At 36.3% G+C, this 24,193-nt stretch overlaps 3 protein-coding genes across 4 annotated transcripts; 1 reads left to right on the forward strand and 2 right to left on the reverse strand.

Annotated features, from left to right (window-relative positions):
- LOC137717647 (alpha-glucan water dikinase 2) lies at positions 1-13,792 on the reverse strand. 2 transcript variants are annotated; one of them, XM_068457069.1, is made up of 31 exons: positions 13,199-13,792; positions 13,019-13,128; positions 12,852-12,930; positions 12,330-12,421; positions 12,100-12,235; positions 11,523-11,837; positions 10,977-11,087; positions 10,761-10,859; positions 10,511-10,654; positions 9,731-9,819; positions 9,367-9,501; positions 8,731-8,893; positions 8,543-8,632; positions 8,162-8,347; positions 7,459-7,518; positions 7,301-7,363; positions 7,148-7,207; positions 6,916-7,068; positions 6,713-6,796; positions 6,324-6,500; positions 6,136-6,242; positions 5,758-5,971; positions 5,519-5,622; positions 5,304-5,433; positions 4,668-4,793; positions 2,839-2,949; positions 1,952-2,050; positions 1,353-1,526; positions 1,131-1,223; positions 872-987; positions 1-319 (listed from the first exon to the last, which is right to left on the reverse strand). In XM_068457069.1, the coding sequence occupies exons 1-31, from the start codon at positions 13,298-13,300 to the stop codon at positions 115-117; spliced, it is 3,927 nt and encodes a 1,308-aa protein (XP_068313170.1). In that variant the 5' UTR covers positions 13,301-13,792; the 3' UTR covers positions 1-114. The 2 variants fall into 2 exon arrangements, with proteins under 2 accessions (XP_068313170.1, XP_068313169.1); XM_068457068.1 differs by having other exon boundaries at positions 5,301-5,433.
- Positions 13,793-14,797: 1,005 nt separating this feature from the next.
- Positions 14,798-18,674, reverse strand: LOC137718470 (transcription initiation factor IIA subunit 2). Its single transcript, XM_068458027.1, has 4 exons — positions 18,552-18,674; positions 18,282-18,419; positions 18,127-18,177; positions 14,798-15,135 (listed from the first exon to the last, which is right to left on the reverse strand). Exons 2-4 carry the CDS (start codon positions 18,408-18,410, stop codon positions 14,995-14,997), a joined length of 321 nt encoding a protein of 106 aa, XP_068314128.1. The 5' UTR covers positions 18,411-18,419; positions 18,552-18,674; the 3' UTR covers positions 14,798-14,994.
- A 1,613-nt stretch (positions 18,675-20,287) lies between these two features.
- LOC137717169 (probable protein phosphatase 2C 51) lies at positions 20,288-22,571 on the forward strand. The gene is made up of 6 exons (XM_068456473.1): positions 20,288-20,564; positions 20,821-21,043; positions 21,222-21,327; positions 21,441-21,582; positions 21,800-22,064; positions 22,223-22,571. The coding sequence occupies exons 1-6, from the start codon at positions 20,288-20,290 to the stop codon at positions 22,569-22,571; spliced, it is 1,362 nt and encodes a 453-aa protein (XP_068312574.1).
- Positions 22,572-24,193: the final 1,622 nt, after the last annotated feature.

Raw genomic sequence — 24,193 nt, forward strand, 5'->3', positions numbered from 1 at the left:
TCAATTTTATTTTAGTTGGTGATAGTAGGATCATAAGTTTGCCCTTTCATCTACATTCAGAATGTAATGGTTTCAGCATAAATAAAATTTGAAAATCAAGTCTGGTTAAGAACCCTAGATTTGTGGCCTTGACTGAACCACATAGATCACTCCATCTTTTACCACCCCTTCAATGTCCTGAGGATGACCGTAAATGCCTTCTACTATCTTTCCCGCCTCTGCAATTCTCGACAAGACTGAGACTTGGAAGGGTCTGTCAATAATCAACCGATCTCTCGAGTAATCCAATACAATCTTCTCCTCCTTATCCATGATCACACTGCAACAAGTTCAAAGACACATTATACGGAAAGAGCATGGGGCAACAGAGATGTAAACACACTAAGCGGTTGGAATCGATCATGGGTTCTATGTAGAATTCAAAATGCATTTTTACTATGCGAATACAAAAAGATGAAATGGCCGAATTGGCGGTCACTCTGTAGAACAGGCTGTTGAAAGGTAAATAGTAATGAATCCTTTTCAACAAAACCAGTTTTGATGAAACATTCATATGACAAAGGGACTTTTGAACAGAACAGTATCTACCTAGAACACTAGACTATGTACGGATTTGACCATTCCATCTGCCTGATAAGCTAATGAGTAACGACTGCCCGTTTCAAGAACATGTAGATTGAATGGCTACAAAAACAGCACCATACCAAACCTTTCTACATCCTTAGGGTTTTCTAGTCTTCAAAAATCTCGGTAAAACATCTAAAAAGTAGGCGAGTTTCTGATGCTTTCTCGTCTGGTCGTAGAGTAAAGAAGATGAAAAAGGGTACTCTTTGTTGTACATCTTACTACAAAATTCAAGTTCAGCACAAACCTGTCATAAAGCCCAGCACCTGCATATCCTTCCAGGTCCTCGGCATTTGAGTCTGATCTGAATATGATAGACTGCTTGCTATATAATCCTATTGGCTTGCTTGGATAACCAGTAACCTGAAAGTCAGATTCATGTTCAAGATGTAAAGTTTCATAACAACTACCATTTACATAACTTCTCTCCTGTAACCTGGATAAAGTTAATAATTAATAAAACAAGCTCAAAATTTTCATGTAATAAAGTTAAGAATTGGGCTTACAACAGGAGAATTTAGATTTGATTTTTTGGTAATGAAGCTCAAGGCACGTCCGGGATATGCACCCACCAAAGTCTCTCCCAAGCCCTTAACTATCTGTATTTGCATATAAATTGAATGAGAACAAAATTTTTATTGATTTAGATTCCAGTACATCCAACTCTGTGTGTGTGTGTGAGAGAGAGAGAGTGACAGAGAAATTTGAAACTCATAGACAATGCATACCTCTGTATATATCTCTGAGGTATCTCCTGATAGGGGATTCTTCGTGTGAATTACAAAAGCATAATCAGCGCAAATAATTTCTTGAATCAGTACAGCCATGCATATATTTTCATGATCTAAGTTAGCTTTCCTACAACTAATAAATGCTCTTTCATTCCACTTTGAAGCCCAAACCTGTTGAGAATAAGCAAGAAGAATACGTCTTTATATCAGCAATTGGCAATTTGAGATGGTTCTCAAGTCACAGTAATCTGAAAGTTTTGCAGCATTTCTAAAATACCTTCTCATATATACTAAGGACTTTGCTACAACCCTAGTTATACAAAGTGTAAGAGCCCTTATAGTTCTTTTAATGATAGTGATTGCAATTATAAAAAATGAATACTCTTTATTTGGTTTTCAAAAGTAGATCCTGCCCAAGTTACTAGAAAGTACCAGACTGTATTTTGCAAACGAAATGCCCCAAAAAGAATGACATAGACATCTAACATACAGACTTGAGAGACTTCCTACATCGATGCACTAAGATTTACATCTGCAAAAGATCAAATCACGTAAACTCGATGGACCAGCACAAAGCACATGATTGAAATTGATACCTTCTTTATTGCTTGCCAAGCACGAGTCCACCTCTCGCCACCTTCATCACCAGGCCAAGGTATTCCTGAACTTTTCATTTTGCTCTTAAGCTCATGGATCTGCCAAAAGGTAAAATGAAAGAGTAAATAATTAGGTTGAAACATAAAAAAAATAAAAACACATATAAACATCTGTATAATCCACCCACTCGAAGAAAATAATAAAGGTTACAAGAGATCCAATACAAAGAGAGAGGGGCTCTAGTGATATAGATGTTAGAACAACGTGATGATACCATCTATTATCTGTGAAAACAAAGCAACAAGGTTGCAGCTCACTAATGACACAGTGCGAAGTGTGATGAAGGACTTTAAGAGAGCATCAAATTAGTTGCGGACTCATGGATCCAGAGGGTAATCAAGAAGCAAGGATAAAGACGCATAGATTCATCCAGACTAAAAAATAAACCCTACCTGGAATAGCTGAGCAAACAGCCACTGAATACCCTAATTTGAATAAAATCCAAAGAAACCTAAGTCAAGAGTTTATAGCTTCTCTAAGAAGGGCCCAGCTAGGGTTGTTGGCCAATTTCTATGTTAAACCATATATCACTCTTCCATTTTTTTTCTTGTAATATTTGGGCATATTCTCTGAAAATTGAAGGACCATGTGGAAAAAAGTTTAAAATAGACTAATAGTTAAGATTCATTCGAAGAAATGATATCTGGAAAACTTACAGTGTAGCTTTACATCTCTACAGTTATATTTCAATGTTAGTAACTTCCCTATGGACTTGACATGCAGCAGGCAGCAACATTTACCAGGCATCAGACCAGTGTGAAAACTAGACAATACGTAGGAATGCCAACTAAGTTATCAATACAAATCTAGAAGATAGTTGAGGTACCAATGAAATAGGAGCATTCATTTGTAGAATAGTGTCTCGTATTGCTTGAAGTTTTGAGAGGTCTCCGCTCTTTACACATTTGTAAAATGAGGAAATCTTATTTGCTATATCCTGCAAAAGAGTGAAAAATTAACAGTTAATTTTGTTTTATTTTATTTTTTCTTTTCATTTAACAAATGAAATATATGAGATAAATTAAAACTGTGAACTCGAATGAAATTATGATTGAATAAATGACTGATGCAACCTTACAATGTTCAGATTTAGAAAGTAACCAGACCCATCTTCATTCCATATCCACTCAAGAAATGTGAAAACTTGTTTCAGGGCTTTTCTTTTTAAAATAATCCCTACAATAACAATAACTGAAGCTCTTGCAAATATGGACTTTTAAACTAGGCTCATCCTTCTTCCTCTATGTATGCACATGCACATGCACATGCACATGCACACGCAAACACACAAGACAGTAAAAATACACGAGGCAAATAAATTAATGAGATTCCCCTACCCTTCAGTAGCTGCTGCACACAATGGCAAGGGGAACAAAGAAAAAGGAGTGCGCAAGCTTTACAAAAAAAATGTAAGCTTGATTAGATCTGAGGAGGAGAGGAGTTATCATGTTTTTCTCCATTGTTCTTACTCAATTCAGTTGTGGTGGAAATTGTTCAAGGAAGTTAGAGCTAGTTGGGTTATTCCAAAGGGTTGTTTCGAGATTCTAAGCACCAACTTGGAGGCTTTAGGAAAGGGGAGGAAAGCTAAAGCTATGAGGGGTTGTTTGATGTTGGCAGTTTTTTGAACATTTGGTTGGACCGTAATCGAAGAGTTTTTGAGGATTATACGGGAGTGGGGGTAGAAGAACTATGGAGTAGCGTAAGATACTGGGCAGCCCTTTGGGCATTTTGAATGAGTTCAGGGATTATTCTCTTTCTCATATAGTGAGGGATGTGTTAGCAGCAGGAAAATGAATTTGGTTCAGCCTTGGTTACTTGTAAATAATAGCCCTACCTGAGATGTCATAGCTAGTTTTGCAAGATGGTGGATTTCTTATCCACTATTTTGTAATTCTTGTTATTGTTTTAATAAAATTTTATAGTTTCTTCTAAAAAAAGAAAAAATAGATGGTAGTTTATAATGCAACATGCATTCACATTAAATTTATGACAATAGGCTCTAGCAACAAACTATGGGCAAGAAAAGCAGAAACCCACAAGGAATGTCTCTTAGGAAAACTCCCCATTTTGATAGACCTTTTCCACTTAAGATTCAAAGAGGGACCTGAAGAGAGCATAATATGAGGTCGAGAATACTCAAAAACACCTTGATCACAACATTAGAATCAGCCCTTTTGTTTTCAGGTATGTGAATAGTTGTGGTTATGATGCCTACAATGTGATTGTGGTACATTATATAGACTTTAATATGTAAATCATAATAGGTTTAGGAAATATCTTCCAAAAAGGATAGGCAACCAATTATAAAAACGGCTTGATATCATAGACATGAATATGAAACTTAAGAATGAATCAAAAATATATGTGATGACTAATGCTAGCCGATAAACATTTTTGTTTTTTCAGTCGATTTGAATTAGTGAAGAAGTTGTGTGCTTTTAATATATCTTTTCCTGGTAAGAAGTTATGTGCTCCCAACTTCGCATAATCAAGCAGCCACTATTTTGAGCCTTGTGCATATGTTAGGGTCACCACCAAATTAAGCTAAAATGATGCCTCTTGAACAGAAGAAAGAAGAATGTGACAGTGGACATTTCAAAAATGTCTGCAATCAGAATTAAGTGTTTAACAAATTGATCACTTTTGAGAAAATACCTTATTAACATCTTCCAGTAGGACTTTCTCAAAGGCTCCAAACGGTATGGCTACTGACATTGGAATTTTAATCCATGTCGGCACCCTTTCTCTCAAAACTTTTATATTGAAAGATTTTGCACCAACCTATGCAATAGAAAATCATCAGATAACATGAATGCTTTAAGCTTGTATTACCTATTCAAGATTCAACAGAAATAACTTGAAAATTCAAGTACAAAAGAAAGTTTGTGGTATGTAAATGTCAGACAGAATCATTACTATAAACAGTTGCAAGAACCAAGAGATTAATTGGCCAAGGGGAAATATAAGAGAATAAAGAGATTAGTACAATACTTTGTTGCATTCTAATTTCTTGGACTACATTTAGAAAATGGATTAAAAGGTGATTAAATGTTAGTAGAATAGCTAATACTTTTGAAAGTATATGTTTCATCATAATTATGTTTCAATTATTATGATGCCACCGCAGTTTTTGTAATCTACACATAACTTGAAATGGCTTCTCCGTGCGATACAAGCAATTAAGAACATATCATAATCTGTAAGATATTTATTAAACAGTCTATGCTAGAGCAACATCATGAACAAACAGAGAATTAGATGGAGAAAAAAGTTATTCCGAGGACATACCACCTCACTAGTGAACTCCTGAATTGAGACAGCATATTTACCACAGAAGGCCTTCTTTTTTAGCGTTAATCCTGGATGATTGGAGGACTGAGTAGCAAATGACTTGTAAGAAAGATTGGAGCTACTGATGTCACTGCAAGTAAAACAAAAAAGGGTGAATTTGCAATGTAAAGAAGCACATAACTTCTAACACAGAAACAACCACTCCAGTGACCAACCTGATAATAATATTTGCCGACTTCACTTGTATTGATATTGGTTTGCCTTCCTTCAACTTGAGATCTCTGATAATATTCGGATCAAAGCATGTGGCAAAGCATACCTGCAGCATGCTCTACTCTAGTTAATAAATGTGTTGGTTTACACAAACTACGATATTGTTTTCACATCCTATCAAATGTATGCACTACAGTTTGGTTATTTGGGAATTGATAAATAAAGATGAAAGGTTATATGCCTTGTCATTTCTTGCTCTTATAGAGACATGAGATAAAACATCTGGTAAATCAGGTGTCAGAACAGCAACAACTCCATCAGGAATCTCCTCTTCTCCCGTTACTCTAGTTGCAATTAAAACGGTTGGCTTTTTATAGACTTTGTTCTGAATACTAATGAGCTCACTAACAGAATGTAAGAATCCTGACACTTCTACTGGGCTGATAACCTGCCAACTGCAAGGCACAACAAACGACAAGGAAGAGAATGACCAAAATATCAAGGCAAGTTTTTAAGGCAAAGTAATGGGAGCAGATTAAAGTGAACCTATAGCAATAAACTCAGACTCGTAGACAGAATTTTACACTTGAGCATGGAGTAATCCTCAACTTAATCTTACCTGCCCAAGTTTGCAGCTTTTCTAAGAATGGGGTTAAAGCGATTAATGAGGGTAGACAGAATAGCTGCTGATCCAGCCCTTATTAACTCCTCAGAGAAAGTATCGATCTGGAAATCAGGAAACAGATATTAAATAAAAGCTCACAGGTTGTCCACCAAGGATGCCAAAGTCAAACACCAATATCATACCGGCGATTTCTGAACACCAAGCAAATTGCCGAGATATTTTGCACTGGGCTGGATCTTCTTCTGGTAACACTGAGACCTCTCAGCAAGTACTAATTGTAATCTATCAAGAATGGCCCTTGTTTGTAAAGCCCACTGACCATCATTGGGTTTGTACAATTCGCAGGTACGGTACCAGTCCTGTGACAAGAACAAAACACCAAGATGGAGAACTGAACTCCATTAACATCAAAACTAAAAAGAGGATGAAATATCTAAATGATTGATTGCAAAAGGTTGGAAATACATGAGAGAAGCAAAACCACTAACTACAAGGTCCTCTTTTTGTCATTCTCTACATGAATCAACCAGAAAGGCAGTCGAAACTTAAATTCATGTTCAAAGAGAGATACCTTGGTACAGTAAATGAGGTCTTCATTGTCAACTGTTGACAGACATAAATTTTCGAGCACCAAGGAAATGAAGAACATAATCTCCTGTTTTTAGTTGCACGGAACAGAAGCATAAACATGTTTTGTTGCATAACTGTTATCTACATGATTATAATTTTCTGAGGTAAGCAGAGAGTATACATGAAACATAGTTTACCACTTACTGGTGGGTGTCCAGAGTTCAGATTTTTCAGTCCCCTCTCCATGGTTGTTCTGACAGCTGAATCCAAAGCAATATCAAGGAAGAGTATATCTTTCAATCTTCTGTGGTTGGTGATTAGAACAGGGCGTAGCTCAATTCGAGATTCTAATAACTTCTGAAAACACAAATCCAAACTTCACAATGATATTCCAATATAAGACATCAAAATTTGAAAGTTTGTAAAACAGAATGACCTCCATTAGTGGAACAATGTCTTCATCACCAACATGTGCTTTGACAAAGTTCAGGCACTCCTGTTATTTGATAGCAGTCACATAGGAAAACCAGTTGTATCACATTAAAATTTTCAATGCATAAGTTGAATTCAAATACAACAATTAAGTTACCTGCAACCTAGGTGACAAATCACAAACATAATTAACTCCAACCATGCTTGAGAAATTACGACTCTGAAGGTCAAAACAGAAAAGGTGTATCACTTATTAGCCAAAAGAACAAACATTTAATAGCGATGAAAGGGACGTTCAATAATCAGTGATCTTACCTCATTTGAGGGAACCAAAACTTCAATAGCTGATTCAAGGTCAGCACCTGAATGAACAGCCTGTGGGCATGATGATAATAGGAATAAGAAGTGGAAAACACATAAGCATTCTCCTATAGTTAATATGTTAGAGGAATGAAATATAAAAGCAACTAAAAGCTAAAGAAAACTTCAGGTGCAGTTAATTTGACGAGCGCCAACATTGTAAGGAGCTATCCGTTGCAATCCATCATAAAACAAAATGCCATGAAAGTCAATAATCAAGGAGACTGTAATCAAACATATTAGTTTTTCATTTCATCTATCTGCTCTACTTTCTTTCATTTTGAGACTAAATTTTGGGAAGCCCACATGCCAAACTTGTACGACAACATACCACATCCTGGGTCAGCCTTATACCAAAGCTTTGAGATCACCATTTAAGTAAAACTTTACTTATAAAGTACAATTTATTGTAGAAGGTTCATGAATTCACATCTTTAAGAATAGGCATTTCAGTTTACTAAGAAGGAAACCCTTTTCTCAGTATATGTGCACTTTCCCTATATCTGTAGCACACAATAGACCAGCACCTAACATGCATATTGGATGATAAACTTCCATCTAATCCCTACTTAGTACTAACAAATGTCAACCGAAACTCAGCTAGATGGCATCAGTAAAATATGATTGCTCCTATTTACTGTTTAGATTGCATTCTTACCTTTAATGTCTTCAAGTATGCTGTGAGGTCACGGATGAGTCCCTCCTTAGTATCAGCCCTGAAATGCGGCTCTGACACAATTGGGCGGTCATAACTTGCAAGTTTATCTTTTGTGAGACCATTGGCATTTAATGTTTTCCAATAAACACCAACTCTAAAACCAGACTTGATGAAATTTAAGAGCGCCTGTTACAAAACAGGAAGAATATATCATGTGAAATGATGAAACCGATAAACATTTGAGCATTTTTCAGTTACATAAAACACTACATGCCACACCAGTTGAACCAATATCCAATAACCTAAAACCATGTTGATGCCCAATCAGCTCTGGGTATGATACTGCACTAACGAAAACAAAAAATCGATAAATTACCATACCTCACAAATTATCACATCATCTGGGCTACTATTATTGTGCAACTTTTGGTGCCATTCCTCCATCATGCCACCCTTGCAGTCATTATTTCTCTGATGGTGGAAAATGTGCACATTATACTCAGAGGTGATGCAATATGAACTATATAATATATACACACATTTATATGCACCAAATAAATTTTAAATACCTGAATCACAAGTATTTCATCTCTAATTCTCTGTCCAACATCTCCCTGACCTCCACGACCAACATTTGTCATTAGTAATCTCACAATTTCCCGATCATTAGGCTGGTTTAAATATATTCTTTGTAGCAGATTGGTAAACCTATCCTGAGCTTCACTAATTTCACTGCAGATATATTGCAAATAAGTCAGTGCATGTCTCTGGTTGAAGATGTGCGCCATACTCGCATGGTCATTCAAAAGCTTGGCCTAATCACATAAGAAACAAAAGTCTCTACAGTGCAAACAAGGAATAACAAGGCAGGACAGAAGGGGGCGACTAAAAACACAAGTAAAAAGCTGTCTGTCAATGAAATGTCCCAATTATATGAGGAAAACTGAAACCAAATAGAGAAGGCTTTGTCAGGTCCCTTCTTAGTACAATACGTGCAGATGGATCATTCATACTGATGGAAACAGATGCAAAAATAAGTACTCAAATAACCAGAAGCTTAAAATGCCAACAGTGGGCCAGAAAGTCCTTTATAACTACTGTGTAGAGAAAATAAAAATAATTTGACATAGGACGATAACAAAAACCCATGTGGAGTCACCTTTCATCAGGAAAATAATTTATTAAATCTACAGTATGGAAATTACCGAGGTTTCACATTGTAGTTCTTGTTCCATGTTAGATGCCTGCATGACATGAACCTCAACCATACCAATATACCAACAAGCCCGAACTCCCCTTCACTTTTGCAGCGTTCTGTGAGTTCCGTTGCAATGTTGAATCTGTGTCAAATCAGTATAGTTTTGATGAAAGAATGAAGCTGAAGACAATTTTCCTATCTTATAAGAGCAACTTCACATTATTATCATATTAAGCAATTCTTATGCCCATCTAGGTGACATAAAAAGAAACTAATAACTGGCCCAATGATAATGAGCATCAAGGTTTCTCCATGCACCATGCATATTAGTTATAACTTAATTGATTATATATACCATATCTTGTCATTACCTGTGCATCAACGATCTCTCGGCCTCCTTCTCTCTTCGAGATATTTCATCAAGTAACCATTTGCAGATTCCATCGCCATTCCCACTAGCCTGCATACAAGGTGTAGTATTAGTCTTAACCATAGTTACAACACTAGTCTGAAAACTGCGTAGTGCATTATAAATGACTTGGTGAAAATTATATTTTTATTTTTTTGGTCAACAGTGAACTTTGTGTAGCCGTCACTTGGAACAAAATTTCTAATGAAAACTAACAACACAAAGGGCGAGGATTTGAACTTCAAATGTCTCCTTACCAGCTAGACTATGTCTCATTCATATTGCAAGATAAATAATCACACGACAGCATTAGTACAAAAAAGGGGACAAAAAGAAAACAAAAACCCTATCTTAAAAAATCTCAAAAAATTGAAAATAAAAAGTGATTCAGTTTAAAGAAAGAATGCTAAGCTCCATTGAAACAGGGACAGAGCTCATATGGCTATAATAATCATCTGGACTCTGGACAAGACAGGCATATACACAAGATTGTTTGGAACTAGGAGGTTCATCAATAAGGCATAATCCGCAAATGCTATCCCAGGGAATCGCAGCTCATGTCTAAATCATATAAATATAAAAAATTTAAGCAGCTAAATCGGTATGAGTATATATTTTAATTCATGCACGCTAGCAACCAATGCCATTATGGGAAACAACTATTATATTATTATTCGTTTAGTTAATTGGCAAGGGCTCATAAAAGGAGTCCTAATTCTCAGTACAAATCACATTTGATTACCTTTGCAGTAGAAGTCACTGGTGTCACACGACTCACGCCTACAAAGAAGTTTGCTCCGTTGTTTTTTATCCAAGAAGACCCACCAGACCATATCACAAATTGGATACCCACCAAATTGCTTTGCTGAAGATTAATATCTACAATCTTTTTTTTATGGTTGAAGGTAGATTGGTTAAACAATGATTTAGTTGAAAACAAAAAGAAAGTCAAAATCTAAATCACAGAATACACCCTTTGTTGATTTGCATACCTGAAAGGAACCCTTTCCAGTTGATATTTCTGTAAAATAAGTCTGACATGCTCCAGGAACTAAATTTGATTTTTTAGGCAATATCTCTGGTGGAGGAGCCTGCAAGACGTGACAAAAGCTGGACATAAGGTGAAGTACCATTCATACCTGGCAAACATATAGAAGTTTAATTATCTAGTAGATTGCATCTTACTAAGTCTGAAAACATAAACTCACCAACCAATCCCCGGGGGAACATTTGGAAACACCCCAGTGAAGAACTGTATCACCTCTCATATTTGTAGCAACCAATATGTGAAAGTCACCCCTATCCATTTTTGAAAGGACCTACAACCCACCAAAGATAGAATGAAAGTCAAAATGAAGTTTTTATTCTTTTCTTTTCACTTCTCTAAAGTATTCTTTATGAATTTCACCAACTTAAATCCTCCATGTATCTTGGGTTCACACGGGATCCACATGGTCTTACTTTGCTGGTTTCTCACATGCAAGGACTAGAATCATAGTGGACTGAAATATTTGACCGGATAACGTTGATCGAAATCAAACGGTCAATAATCAAATAACTTGATATTGATAAGTGCCAATCATATAAAAATTTCTCAGAAAATCAGACTGAGCTAAATGAATGTAATCATGCAATCTGATGTATTTCGTTTACTGTTCTACTTCAATGCTAAGCATGGCAAAAGGTTATGGAACTTACATTACAGAATGATTCTAGTTGATACAAATTAAGGGTTGAAATAGAAGAAAACTAACCACTATGTCATAGTTGCCAATTTGATAAGTTATCCGTGAGACCACATTGTCTCCTCCCATAGATTTTTCTACAAGATCCACGAGAGCTGAATTTGGCATACTAGCGTTTTTGGCAGGTTCTGTTGAATGCTTTTGCAACCACTGCTCAACATTATGTTTCCTTTTGTACGAGTATGGCATCCCACTCCTCAGTTTCTCTCCATTATTAACCATTCTTCTAGGACTGGAGGTTGAAAAACTATGCTGCAACTCATTAAAGGATATTCCCTTTGATATCTGACTTTGTAGCCCTATTAAAGTATCCCTGTAATCTTCCTACATGAGAAATCCAAAGTAACAATATGACAAAAGTTTCTAAAGAAGGAAAAAATGAGATCCCTAACGAGAATACAACAGAAAGGTATACCTTCAGCAACTTCCATACTAAAGCACATGTACAACACACATAGGTACAACAGAATGGGAGTCTATCAATTCAAAAATGGACATAGAGAATGTCATAGGATAGAGTCATAGACTGAATCAATATAATTTAAGTTCACAAGGCAAGAACTTGCCGATGAAAGAAATGTATAACCTTTTCTTGTTGTGGCGGGCTCATGGGCCTGCCCTTGCTTTTCTGTTCAATCAGCTCTTTTGGTATTGGGGGACTTAAAGTAGTTGGATCGGTCTCAGGGATTTCTACACGGAAGTTCCCGTGATTCATTTTCAACCTACCAAACACATATAAACATTTCCTTAGCATCTAGGCATGAGTTTGGCTAGACGAAGCAAATAACCAAGTGCAACAGGAGAAAGAAACCAAACCATCTCTCGTGACTGCCATCTTTAAGTACAAATTCAATAGCATGTACGTTGGGGTCCCGCAACTCGATGGTTAACAAATACAATTCTCCTTTCTGCAACTTAACATGAGAACTAAATGTAAGAAAACTACATAGTCTTGCACACAAACACACATATAGGGTACAACCCATCAACAACAGTTTAAAACTGGAAACTTTTAGCATCATTTTCCATTAGATAAAATTCTTTATCCGCTCAAATAACAACGTTTATCAAACAAGACAGTCCAACATATACAGACAACAATTCAAACTACAAGGGTCAATTCATAAACTGTACAACAAAAATATTATGGACAGGTATAGATGAATCTATATAGATACTGAATTGATTTGAAATTTGACCGCGAGTCTGCGAGCATGAGTACAAAGTTACAAACATTAAATTCAAGTTTAATCCTATATAGCAGGTGGTGTAGAACTTTCTACATATTGTAGAAATGTATATACAGTCACAAAGATAGAAAAATGAGGTTTTTAAGACCTTAGTGAATTGTGTCTGCAATGCGCCTTGCTTGTAAGCTTGTGAACCCGAAGAGCGATCAGCGGGAACGAACCAGTTCCTGTAGATGATTACCAAAATTGTATATTCCACACATACGCACACAGATATATTAACATAAAAAAAAATGGGGGTGGTGGTAAATTTACTTGTTTCCACGGAGAATGCAACCCCAGTGAAGAACCCAAGTGCTGGGGCAGTTGCTGAGCTGAAATTCAAGTCTTGCATTGCGTCCTTTCGAAGAACCCGAGACATTAATCTACCATAAAAAGCGCCAAGATATCAGAAAAGAGTAATTAATTATTAGTTAATTGAGTTTAATTAATTACCTGAAGTTGCATGCGGTCAATGAGATCAAACTGGTGGAGACGAGGAGGAGGAGGAGCAGGTGCCTGTGATGAGCCGGAAGGGTGGTTACCGGCGGCGGCCATGGCGGCGGCTCAGGTTGAAGCAATGAGAGCCTAAAAAAATCCGCGAAATTACGGAGATTTTTGTGTGGGTTTTGAATTTTGGAGAATAATATTAATAAAAGAAGAAAAGGTGGGAGAGAATTTAGAATTGGATGCTCAAGTATCGTGGAATTTGACAGAGGGACACGGAAAACGATCCGTGATTCCGACTTCCCACTCCGTTGATTCTGAAATCCTCATCTTTTAGCGATTCAAATTCGAGCAGATAGAGAGAGAGAGAGGGTGAGAGTGGGAGGGAGGAACGGCGCGCTTCAACGGTCCTAACGTTTTGTATCTTCTGCCGCTTTATAGACGTCAAAGTGGCGCCGTATTGTCAAAGTAATGCATTTCTGGTGAAATTTGGATTGATTCCGGTCCTAATCGGAATTCGACATCCCACAAGCGGTCGATTACTATAGTAGTTATGATCTTTTTTCAATCCACTGCGTTCCGGACAAAAGCATCCGTATTCCTTTTGATTTCGTATCATTAAACTATTTTGTATAAAACTTGTGTCTTTATAAGGAGTTTGCAGCTCCAGTGGTTAATAACGTTTTATCTCTATATTGGATCTTTTTTAGACCTTATTTTGAATGTCAATATGTGGCTCGTTTAGGAAGTGTTTTTAAATAATTGAAAGTGTTTTTAGGAAGCGATTCCTCCAAGAAGCACTAGTTATGTGCTTCTTGCATAAAATACTTAAAGTACTTAAAGTGCTTTTCTAAGATTAACTTACATTTTACTAAAAATTGGTTCCAAAACATTTATCTAAAAAAACTTTCAGTTGTTTAAAAGTACTTCTCAAACGAGTTAATAATATACAATAAACTAGCCTTTTGACTTACCGACTTCAATGGAACCGAATATTGATAAAGACTGGTAGCCCTCACAAATGATATGCATATGAGAAAATCGGTGGTGATAGTGGTCCTAGTGACTGCAAAGGAATAAATTCCCAATGGAGGTATATTTCTTACGAGGGTTTGTTGAGTTCTTCCAGCTCATGATGAGTTGTCTTAAGGCTATTAGGAGTTATAGTTTTAGAGGAATAAATAGTGGTCCTAGTGTGTGCAACTGAAAAGAGAAGAGATAAAGAGTGTATTTCTTGTTCTTCTTCTTTCAAGTTTTTCGTCAAATCTTAATTCTAGAGATTATGGCAAAATCATTCGTTGTACTCATTATCGATATAGTGAAAGATTATAATTACTACCCCGTGAACCATGTTAATTCTCGGCGTTGATTTGTATTGGTTATTTGTTTTCAATTTCCAAAGTTTGTTCTATTTTTCCTAAACACGATATTCACAACAGGTTTGACAGAACATGCTGCCTAAAATAATACTACCTTCTTTTTAGGAACCCTTCTCATAAATAATAGTACTTGTGTGAATATGTCCATAACAATACAAGCATCAAACTCTTCGATCGCCGGCGTGTTTCATCTTCTCAAAACAACAACAGAACTTCGAACGAAGATATATGAGCAAGCACACAACATCCTCAGTGTAACCATAAATAAGGATAGTTGTCAAAATGGAGGGATATTACAATTTATGTTCAATCTCCTATAGGTTCCAGTTCCTGCAGATAACCGGATTAACCGCTACATTTTCCTCACCCTCCATAGCAACAGATTACTAAATTCTTATTTAACGTTACCACCGTCAGTTTGGCATCTCATTGTGTCAGCAGCTTTGAGTCACATGCCACTATTTTAACACGGCCAACATTTTCCTGGTTATCCTCGTTCTTGAACAAAGCATCCTGTAAGATGAAGGTCCAAACGTTGTCGCAGAATCTATAGGTGTGCAAATGTCCCTGTGGAGGATACAAACTTCGTCAGAAATAGTTTGGATTTCACAGCCTAACTCGTATCTGTAACCTGTATTTATTTTGTGCAACGCGGTAGAAATATGAGATGCAAACAAGAATTGCAGTACGCGGGCAGGAAAGAAGAACAGCAGAATGGCAATCAAATCAAGAAGGAAATATGTCACACAACCAGTTGATAGCAGACTGCAATTTCCATCAAATCAAGAAGGAATCACGTCTCCAAAAGCCAAAAGCATACAAAAAAGCCTATCAATACTTACAGAAATAATTTTGGCATATCAAACCCGTTAACCATAATGCCATGTCCTAATATAGTATTGGATCTAAGTAAAAATAAAAAAATATGTGGCACTACCAAATACTAGATAAAGGACTTACACCCGTCTCAGAATCTACCACTTTAAAAAGTATCCAAGATATATTATGACAAGTTAGTGTCTATAAAAGATTATAAATCAATACGTTAGTATTGTTTAGTATTAAATGAACTGCTGACCCACATAACCCCTTGGCAGGCAAAGAAGTTGCCGAACTCCTGCTATTATCATACTAAGGACCAAGCCCTATGTGCGGACAAGCTCCCCAAGTGTAGGAACTTGCCAATGGTCCAAATGACACTTGTTAAATTGGCTTCTATACCATCAATGTAAAGCTTTTGTAGCATAATACGTGGAGCAGTGACTATTGACACAATTACTCAAGCAAAATACGAAGTTGGTGTTCTAGAACACATTTTGGCCTTTATACTACTAATTTAAAGCTTGTGTAGCCAAGCTAGATCAGTTATTGTTGACCCAAAACTTTCGAAACGAAACCTCATTTTTTATTGCAAATCAAACACTTGAGATTTGAAGACTCCCATAAACCCAACACAGACACACGCCTTCATGCAGCACATTCATTTAATACACTAGATTTGTTTGAATATAAATTACATACCAGTATAAAAAATAAAAAAATAAAAAAATTGGTGGCATGTTAATTTATTAAGTAAATGGAACCATCATCCAATGCTAGATTTAATAGTATGCATGCATGGAACATTCACTATAAGAGTATAGCTTAGGGGATCTACAAACACACGAAAGCGTCAGTTGTTTACATAACTCAATCTTGAAATAGGCCTCACGAGTACATATGCGCCTTTGGGGGCCCACCATTACACTTACTGTTTCTTAAGTTAATGGACGCAAGTAAAACAAGAGAAACAATAAAGGACAAATACAAACAACCATTAGTGATGTTCTTTTATGTTTGTTTTTTGACTTACATAGATATTCATTTGTTTATTCATCATCTATTATCTAGAGGGGAAAAAAGATCACAGAGGACATGTAAATACAAACAAAATAAATAAAGCACCCCTTGTTGAATGAACATACAACCAGTGGCGATAGCGAGACTTGAGATACAGTTTAAGGATCTCCTAAAAAATAGTCCGAAATAATCTAGAATCTCCCTAAATTTATTTCTTTGCAGGTTCCTATTGTCTTAAACAATTATTAAGATGTTTTGAAATTCAGATGTAAACTTCGTATTAAAAAATCAGCTTTTTATGCCTATAAGATCTGAATAGTCATAAAGTAAGCCAATCCTATTTTCATGAGAAACATTAAGGAGAAATGCTAAGGAGACTCTCAAAAGTGGGGCTCTCCATGGAATCTCTGCCACCTCATGTTTTTGGCACAATGTTTAATAATGTTGGCACGGGTATTACTAACAAAGCAATTTCGAACAAAAGGAACATTGTGAGGTGGCAGAGATTCCATGGAGAGTCCCACTTTGAGAGAGTCTCCTTGGCATTTCTCAACATTCAAATACTACTGAGGATGAGAAAGAAAACTGAGAAAAAGACAAACGAAATTTCCCTTCATTTGTTCATCTATGCCCGATAAACAATGCAGAAAGTAACATCACAAAAATCACAACTCATCCATAATTCCCATATAATCAAGATGAGTCAAACTAAAAGGTAGATCCTACGATTTCTCAAAATCTGATGCCCATAAGCTTGCCCCAGTCCGCCCAACTGATTCATAACCCGTGGCAATAAACATGCCAAAACTTCACCCAACTGATTCATTACATGATATCCGTACCTTGTAGAAGAAGCCCCGAAAAACACTGAAAACGTAAAAGAAAAGAGAAAAGGCAATGCCTCCCATGATTATTTTGTTGTGTAGACCACAGGCATAAAAGATGTAACAAGGAGAGATGCCAAAGCATACAACTATATAACTAGTCAAGATTTTTCCTGAAAGGAGGGTGTCATACAGAATGATACAAACAAGCACAGGGAAAACTAAGGCCAAAAATATAGCCACAGCAGCATCAGTCCTGCATCATATTCTTATAATTTCACATAACAATAAAATGAGACGTTCAACACACCAAAGGCACCGGAGAAGAGATAAAATTTTGAACAAAGCAGATAAACACCAAAGGTTCTCATGCTTATCTCAAAAGACACGGATCATTTCAAGGTCATTGTCAACTCTCTATCTCCCTTTTTAAACAGCAACAAATACTCACGGTGGTTGACCATTTTAGTGTTGGGCAAAGGAGAAGAAAAAAAAAGAAAAAAGAAAGCTTTTTCTCCACCAAATGCATTTGGTAAAACACCTGCGGGCTGCAGCGGGCACATCGTGTTTCCTTACATACTCTAATTCGCAAAATCTTCAACTTCAATAGTAACAAAGCAGCAAAAGATACATTTTAATAACACGAACAAGTATGCTAGAAAGAAATGGGAAGACATAATCACCCGAAGATTCAGTTCAGTACTACATAAGCCTAACTGTTCTAAGGCAAATTCATTCAAAAACATAATCATTACCACTCGGCTTTCGCAACAACCACGTTTAGAGTATCAAAGATGTAAACAAGCAAAACAAAACCCTTCCATTTAGAGACAAAGCCCACAACTTGGCCTGAAGCAATACCCAGAAATACAAAAAGTTAAAGGAAGAAAAATACCTTGATGGTGACCTTGCTCTTCACTTGGTTTTCAAGGGCTTCAGTCATCGACTATCCGCAACCCACAAACCCATCAAGAAGGTATAAAAAATAATTAAACAAACTAAATACATCAAATTCTAAATAAACAGAAAATCAAAAGGTAATATTAATACCTTGTCGAACTGAGTGAGAACTTGAATAGCGAGGTCTGGACTGAGAGTCCCGCTCTGAACCATCTCGTCCAAAGTCTCCGTTAAACACATTCCGATTGTCGACCTCCTATACAGCTCAAACGTCGCCATCTACTCGATCTGCAGCATCAACATATACACAAACAAAACCAAATATCAGCGCTGCGGAATCGAATTCCCGGGAAAACAATTGCGAGACCAAGTGTGTGAATTCGTGAGAGGAGTTGAAATCGAGAGAGGAATTGGAGTTACAGGGATTGGGGCGACGCTGCGGAAGAGTTTATCGGGTTTGGGCTGTGGAGCTTCTTCGCCCTCTCGCTCTCTCTCTCTGTGAACGTTGATTCCTCGCGAGGCGCAGAAATTTGGGGCTTTTATACCTAGCCATCGAAGCTGCCCGGTATATATAGTCGCGATGGATTGGGTAAGATGCAATGACCATTATACCCCTCAAGTCAGAGTTTATTTCTAGGAAAAATTTAAATACCGGTATCTAGTTAATTTTTTGCTTAAAAATGTTGACGCTCGTGGATGACGAATTCTTACACGATTGAGTTTACCATTTATACTTGAGTTTAAATTTAACAGAATTAGAAACTATTCATATATTATGTATGTGTTGAGTAAGTTCGTATAGAGAAAAATGATGAAGAGAAATTGAAATTAAGATAACTCACGAGTCGCAAATGTACGATCGAAATATCTAATATAGCAAAAATCAGTACGAGATCATACCCACAATGATTGATTATCCTTTCTTGTCAATTACCTACTTTAACTTACCAAACTCTAAACACTAACTAGAATAAGCAGATAACAAACTGAAAACGAGATCCTAAAGTTGACTTGAAGAAAAAATTGAAAATAGCAAAGAAAGTGAAAAAAACAAAGTTCATTGCGACGAGGGAATACTGTTGAGTTTTGGAAATCAGTTTTTGAGATCAAGAAACGACTTCACCGTAACAAAACTCATGGAAGGGCTTACAAAACCTATCTTACTATACACTCAACTAGAAGACAGTTTTGTCTCCATCTTTCATGCTCAATCTCTCTTCAGTTGAGTAGAAGTGGCATGACACTAACGCGGTAGTCAAACACTTTCTCCTCAAACACTATCTCTATCATTAAGCATAAAGTTTAAATTTGAAAGTTTATATGACACTTTGATTTCTTTTTTTCTTTTTTTTTTTTTTTTTTTGTTTTTCATCCGAAATGTCAAATTTAAATTATTATTTAATGTATTACTTTTCATAATTGTATGTTTAGTACAAATAATAATAATAATAATAATAATAATAATAATGATAAAAAACATTTATTAATCACTAAAAATAGATTTGAAGTTGCTGTCAAATTTGTCAACAACCACCTTTGTTGCCAATCCACGTTATGCTACATAGGAATTGGCATGTTATAGGTGATGTAGACTTTTTGATTCCTCATTTGGAAGTGCTCTAATCACAAAAACTTCAAATCCAATAGTCATCAAATAACGTGGAAAGATTTTGTATGTCAAACATGCACAATGACATCTTACATAGAATTTGATATCTTCTTTCAAAATGCTTAATAATCTAATCATCAACAATTACGTCATATAAGTTACAAAATTCAATTTAAAAATTTCATCCTCTAACACTACCCTAAATGATTGGGCTACAATGCACATGTCAACATGCCATAGCAGACTCGCTTTTACAAAAACTAATGAAAAATGACTTGAAAACTTTGAGTTTTAACGATAAGGACAAAATAAAAGATAAAATAAATAGTAGCAGAATTGACTTTTTAGTGTAAAAATATAATTTTTCGTTAAAAGTAAAGAGTAACGCTTTTTATTGCAAACACTTTCTCAAGAGAAAAACAGAATAATAAAAGAAAGAGAAAACCGGGCGCTACTCGTCGGAAACTCTTGAATGCATATATATAAAGGAATTTCAGAAGGGATGGGAAGCGACGGTGGAAGCGAAAGAGAATAGCAGCGGCGGACAATGGAGTGCTCCGGAGTCCTCCACCTAATCGTACTGGGATTACTATTCGCCGGCCTTCCGACGCTCTCCTACGGAAGAGAATCGTCCTCGACGTGCTTGGCGCTGTACGAACATGGTGGCGCTCCGGCGGTTTTTGAATCCCCAGAATGCCGTCAATTGAAGCACTCCAACGACTCCCAACGCACGTCGCTTTGTCAAACGGCCATGCTTCAAGGTCGAAGAAAGTACTTGGAGGATCGCATTCTCTGCGCTCTCGACGTTCGCATTCCCTTTCCTGGTCCGTCTCTCTCTGTATGTATTCTCTATATAATTAGGGTTTTCTTTAATCGTCTGAAGCTCCTGGATTATAATGCAGTTGGTATATGCTAAATTTTTTGCTGGCTCAATGGCTAAGTAATTAACTTAATTTATTATTAATCATGTTATGAGAAGGCTGATATATACATATATACATATATACATATATACATATATATATATATTGAATAATTGAAGTATATAAATATAATGTGATGATTTGGATGGAGGTGCAGGTAAAGTAGGGATTATGGAGGACGTTAGAGTTGGAGTTGCTGCTGTTTTTGATGGTCATAATGGTGCTGAAGCTAGTGACTTGGCTTCCAAGCTTTTCTTGGAGTACTTCGTTTTGCATACCTACTTTCTTCTAGATGCATCGCTTTTCGCTGCGTCACCTGGAACACCAACATTGCAAACTTGGGATGGCTTACTCGATCGGCACCAATTGGGCATTGCAAGGTGCTGCTATTTCTAAATTTTTGTATAAATAATAATTACTCTGTATATAGCTACTATTAAGTTAATAATTCTTGATTGATGATGTGATTCCTGGTTTAATTTGTCTCCGTTCCATGATAACAAGTTATTTGATTTAGATAGAGTGATATTTATGCTTAATTTATTAATGAATTCTCAGGTTTAAGCATTCGTTGCAAGGAATCTTTGACGATTCTTTTCGCTTTGACATCTTGAAAGAAGCATTGTTGAGGGCAGTTCATGATATCGATGCAAAATTTTCGAAGGTATATATATCTCTTCTAATTGGTTTTTCTCTGCTTTCTTTCAAACTGTTCTGCATATATAGTGTTCTATCTTCTTACTATTGTATTGAGGTTCCTGGTATTGATTGTTGAAGGTTGCATTTATGGAGAATCTAAGTTCCGGTTCTACTGCCACGATTATACTACTTTTGGATGGCCAAATCTTAGTTGCCAATATTGGAGACTCAAAGGCCTTTTTGTGCTCGGAAAAATTTCAAACTCCTGCAGAGGCTAAAGGTACTTTTCTTTTTTCGGTGTAAAGGTGCATCTGTTTTAGGTACCATGGTTTATTGTGAACTTTATGTGATGCTTCTTCTCTCTCATTCTCTTAAAATCATTGTATTTGTCTGCATATATGTGAGGATCATTGAGCATGGGACTATTTAGTTTATACGTGGAAAGATTAAAAGCCCAACAGAGCTTATTTACCTTCTGATGTTTGTGGTTATTGCAGCTGCTTATTTAAGAATATACATGGAGGAAAGGCGTAATGGTGTTATCTCACATCGAAGGCGCAATAAAAACTTTGAATTGGCTCCTGCGTATGAGTTGGTGCATTTATCTGTTAAGGAATTGACAAGAGATCATCAACCGGACAGAGATGATGAAAAACTTAGGGTGGAAAGTGCTGGTGGAAATGTTCTTGAATGGGCTGGTGTGCCTCGAGTAAATGGTCAGCTGGCTGTTACCCGATCTATTGGCGACATCTCCCTTAAAAGGTAAGAAGTCAAAGAATAATAGGAATATATCTAAAGTTTGCATTCCTTCTTCTCTTGATGCTATTGATCGAACAATGAAATTAAAAGATGTTCTGGTTTAAATTTCTTGTCTTTTGTGACATGTAATACTAATTTAAGCTGCTCTTGATTGTCATCAGTTTTGGCGTTATATCAGAACCGGAGTTGACAGATTGGCAACCCCTGACTGTAAATGATACCTATCTGGTTGCTACATCTGACGGAGTTTTTGAGAAGCAGAACTTGCAGGATGTTTGCGATCTGTTGTGGGAAGCACGAAGTCATCATCCTACGAAATTGGAGCTCTCTTCCTCAGGTTCATACTCATTAGCTGACCGCATTGTAAGTACTGCATTTGAAAGGGGAAGCATGGATAATATGGCAGCTGTTGTAGTTCCATTGGCATCTTCTGGTTTTTCTCAACCGGAGCCATTGCTACGTGTTTTCTCATTTGCAGCTAACAACTCCTCTTTAGTTCATACAGCGTAGATCTGTTCTATGTTTTTGCGTTCTTTCGCAACTCGCTTGTTTTTCTCTCATACAAGGAAAAATGTCAATCAAATGTACATACGTTAGAAATGACTTATACAAGACATTTTTGTGATTGATTCGACTGTTAAGATTCAGCTAGCGCTAAATCATCTGGAGCTTTACTATAAACTTTGATTGGCTATTTTTGTTTTGACAAGATGATTTAGCTTCGATGAACATGCTTAGTTCATATATGTTTCAGGCAAGGATGAAGCATGAAGATCATTTATCACCTCTTATTACTTTTGTATGCTTATGAATATTATACCAAAACTTGAGTTGCACATCCGTTACTGCACACCTTAGTTTTTTATGACATTCAAATTGAATAAATTAAAATAAACAAGAGATAGAAATAAGAAAATTTGTTCCCTAATAAATTGAGTAAATGTTGCTCTTATATAGAGATAGATGCATAACTCCAGCTTTGCTTTCTTTTTATCAACCAAATGGAACCCATTATTTATCTTGATATGAATCTTCAATTAAGTTAGCTCTTCTGCACTTGACTGCTTTCTTCGTCACACTTTACTTTGGACGTCGTAGCGGAGGTTTTATTATTCGGAATGATCTCGTGGCCTAGCCTCGTGCCCAAGTCCATTTTTTTTAACTAAAAATTCAAATTTTATCAAATTAGTAATTTCGTTTGGGAAATTGCACATATATAATATACCGATTGAACAAAAAAGTTTCAGAGTCAATCACTTACACCTAGACATTGCTACATGTGGTAATGTGACACTGATAGTAAATATTTTGATACGAAGACAATTTGTGTAGAATAAATTCATCGGTATTTGGCATACTAAATGAATAATATAATGTTATATGGAGAAACACATGTTATTGAATTATTAGATTAAAATGTTTGATATCAGTGTACTTTTTTATGTAAGTCTCTTTAATTTCAATGCATTATGTGTTATAATTTAAATAAATGATAATGACATTAAATTTACGTATCAATCTCATCATTTACTTATATGAACACAATTTGGTGTTAGATATGAGACAATGCCGGATGTCGGCACGATGTAACACATAAGACATAATGTCCATTTTTCGTTGACGTGAAAACGTTTTAGTGGACAAAAAAATAGTTTGATTTAAAAAAAAAGAGTTAAATATAGAAAGAGAAGTTAAAAATAGGGGTGTGATACCACACACCTCATTTTACTTCTCACACATCTTTTTAATTTTCGGCCGTTGGATAGGATGAATTGAAGAAAATTAATTGACAGAAATTATGAAGAGAATGTAAAAAATAAAATAAGATACGTGGATAGTACATTTCTAAAAATAAAGAAAAGCCTAATGGATGACAAAAAATGCAACATCGATTCTCACTCGACCGACCACGCAGTACTGGTTTTCTAGACTCTATCATATAATAAAGAAGGAAGCTAAGAGTGTAAGACGTGGATGTGTTGTTTAGCTGCCACGACTCTCGTGACTCTGCACACACCCCCTATAAAACATAACGTCTACTCAACTTCTCTCTCTTCACTCTCTCTCTCTCTGGATTTTGGATGAGTGCTAATCCTCTCGACTGCTCAAAGCAAAGAAATCAATCTCAAACT

The sequence above is a fragment of the Pyrus communis genome, chromosome 15 (assembly GCF_963583255.1).
Source record: "Pyrus communis chromosome 15, drPyrComm1.1, whole genome shotgun sequence".
Classification (NCBI taxonomy): Eukaryota; Viridiplantae; Streptophyta; class Magnoliopsida; order Rosales; family Rosaceae; genus Pyrus; species Pyrus communis.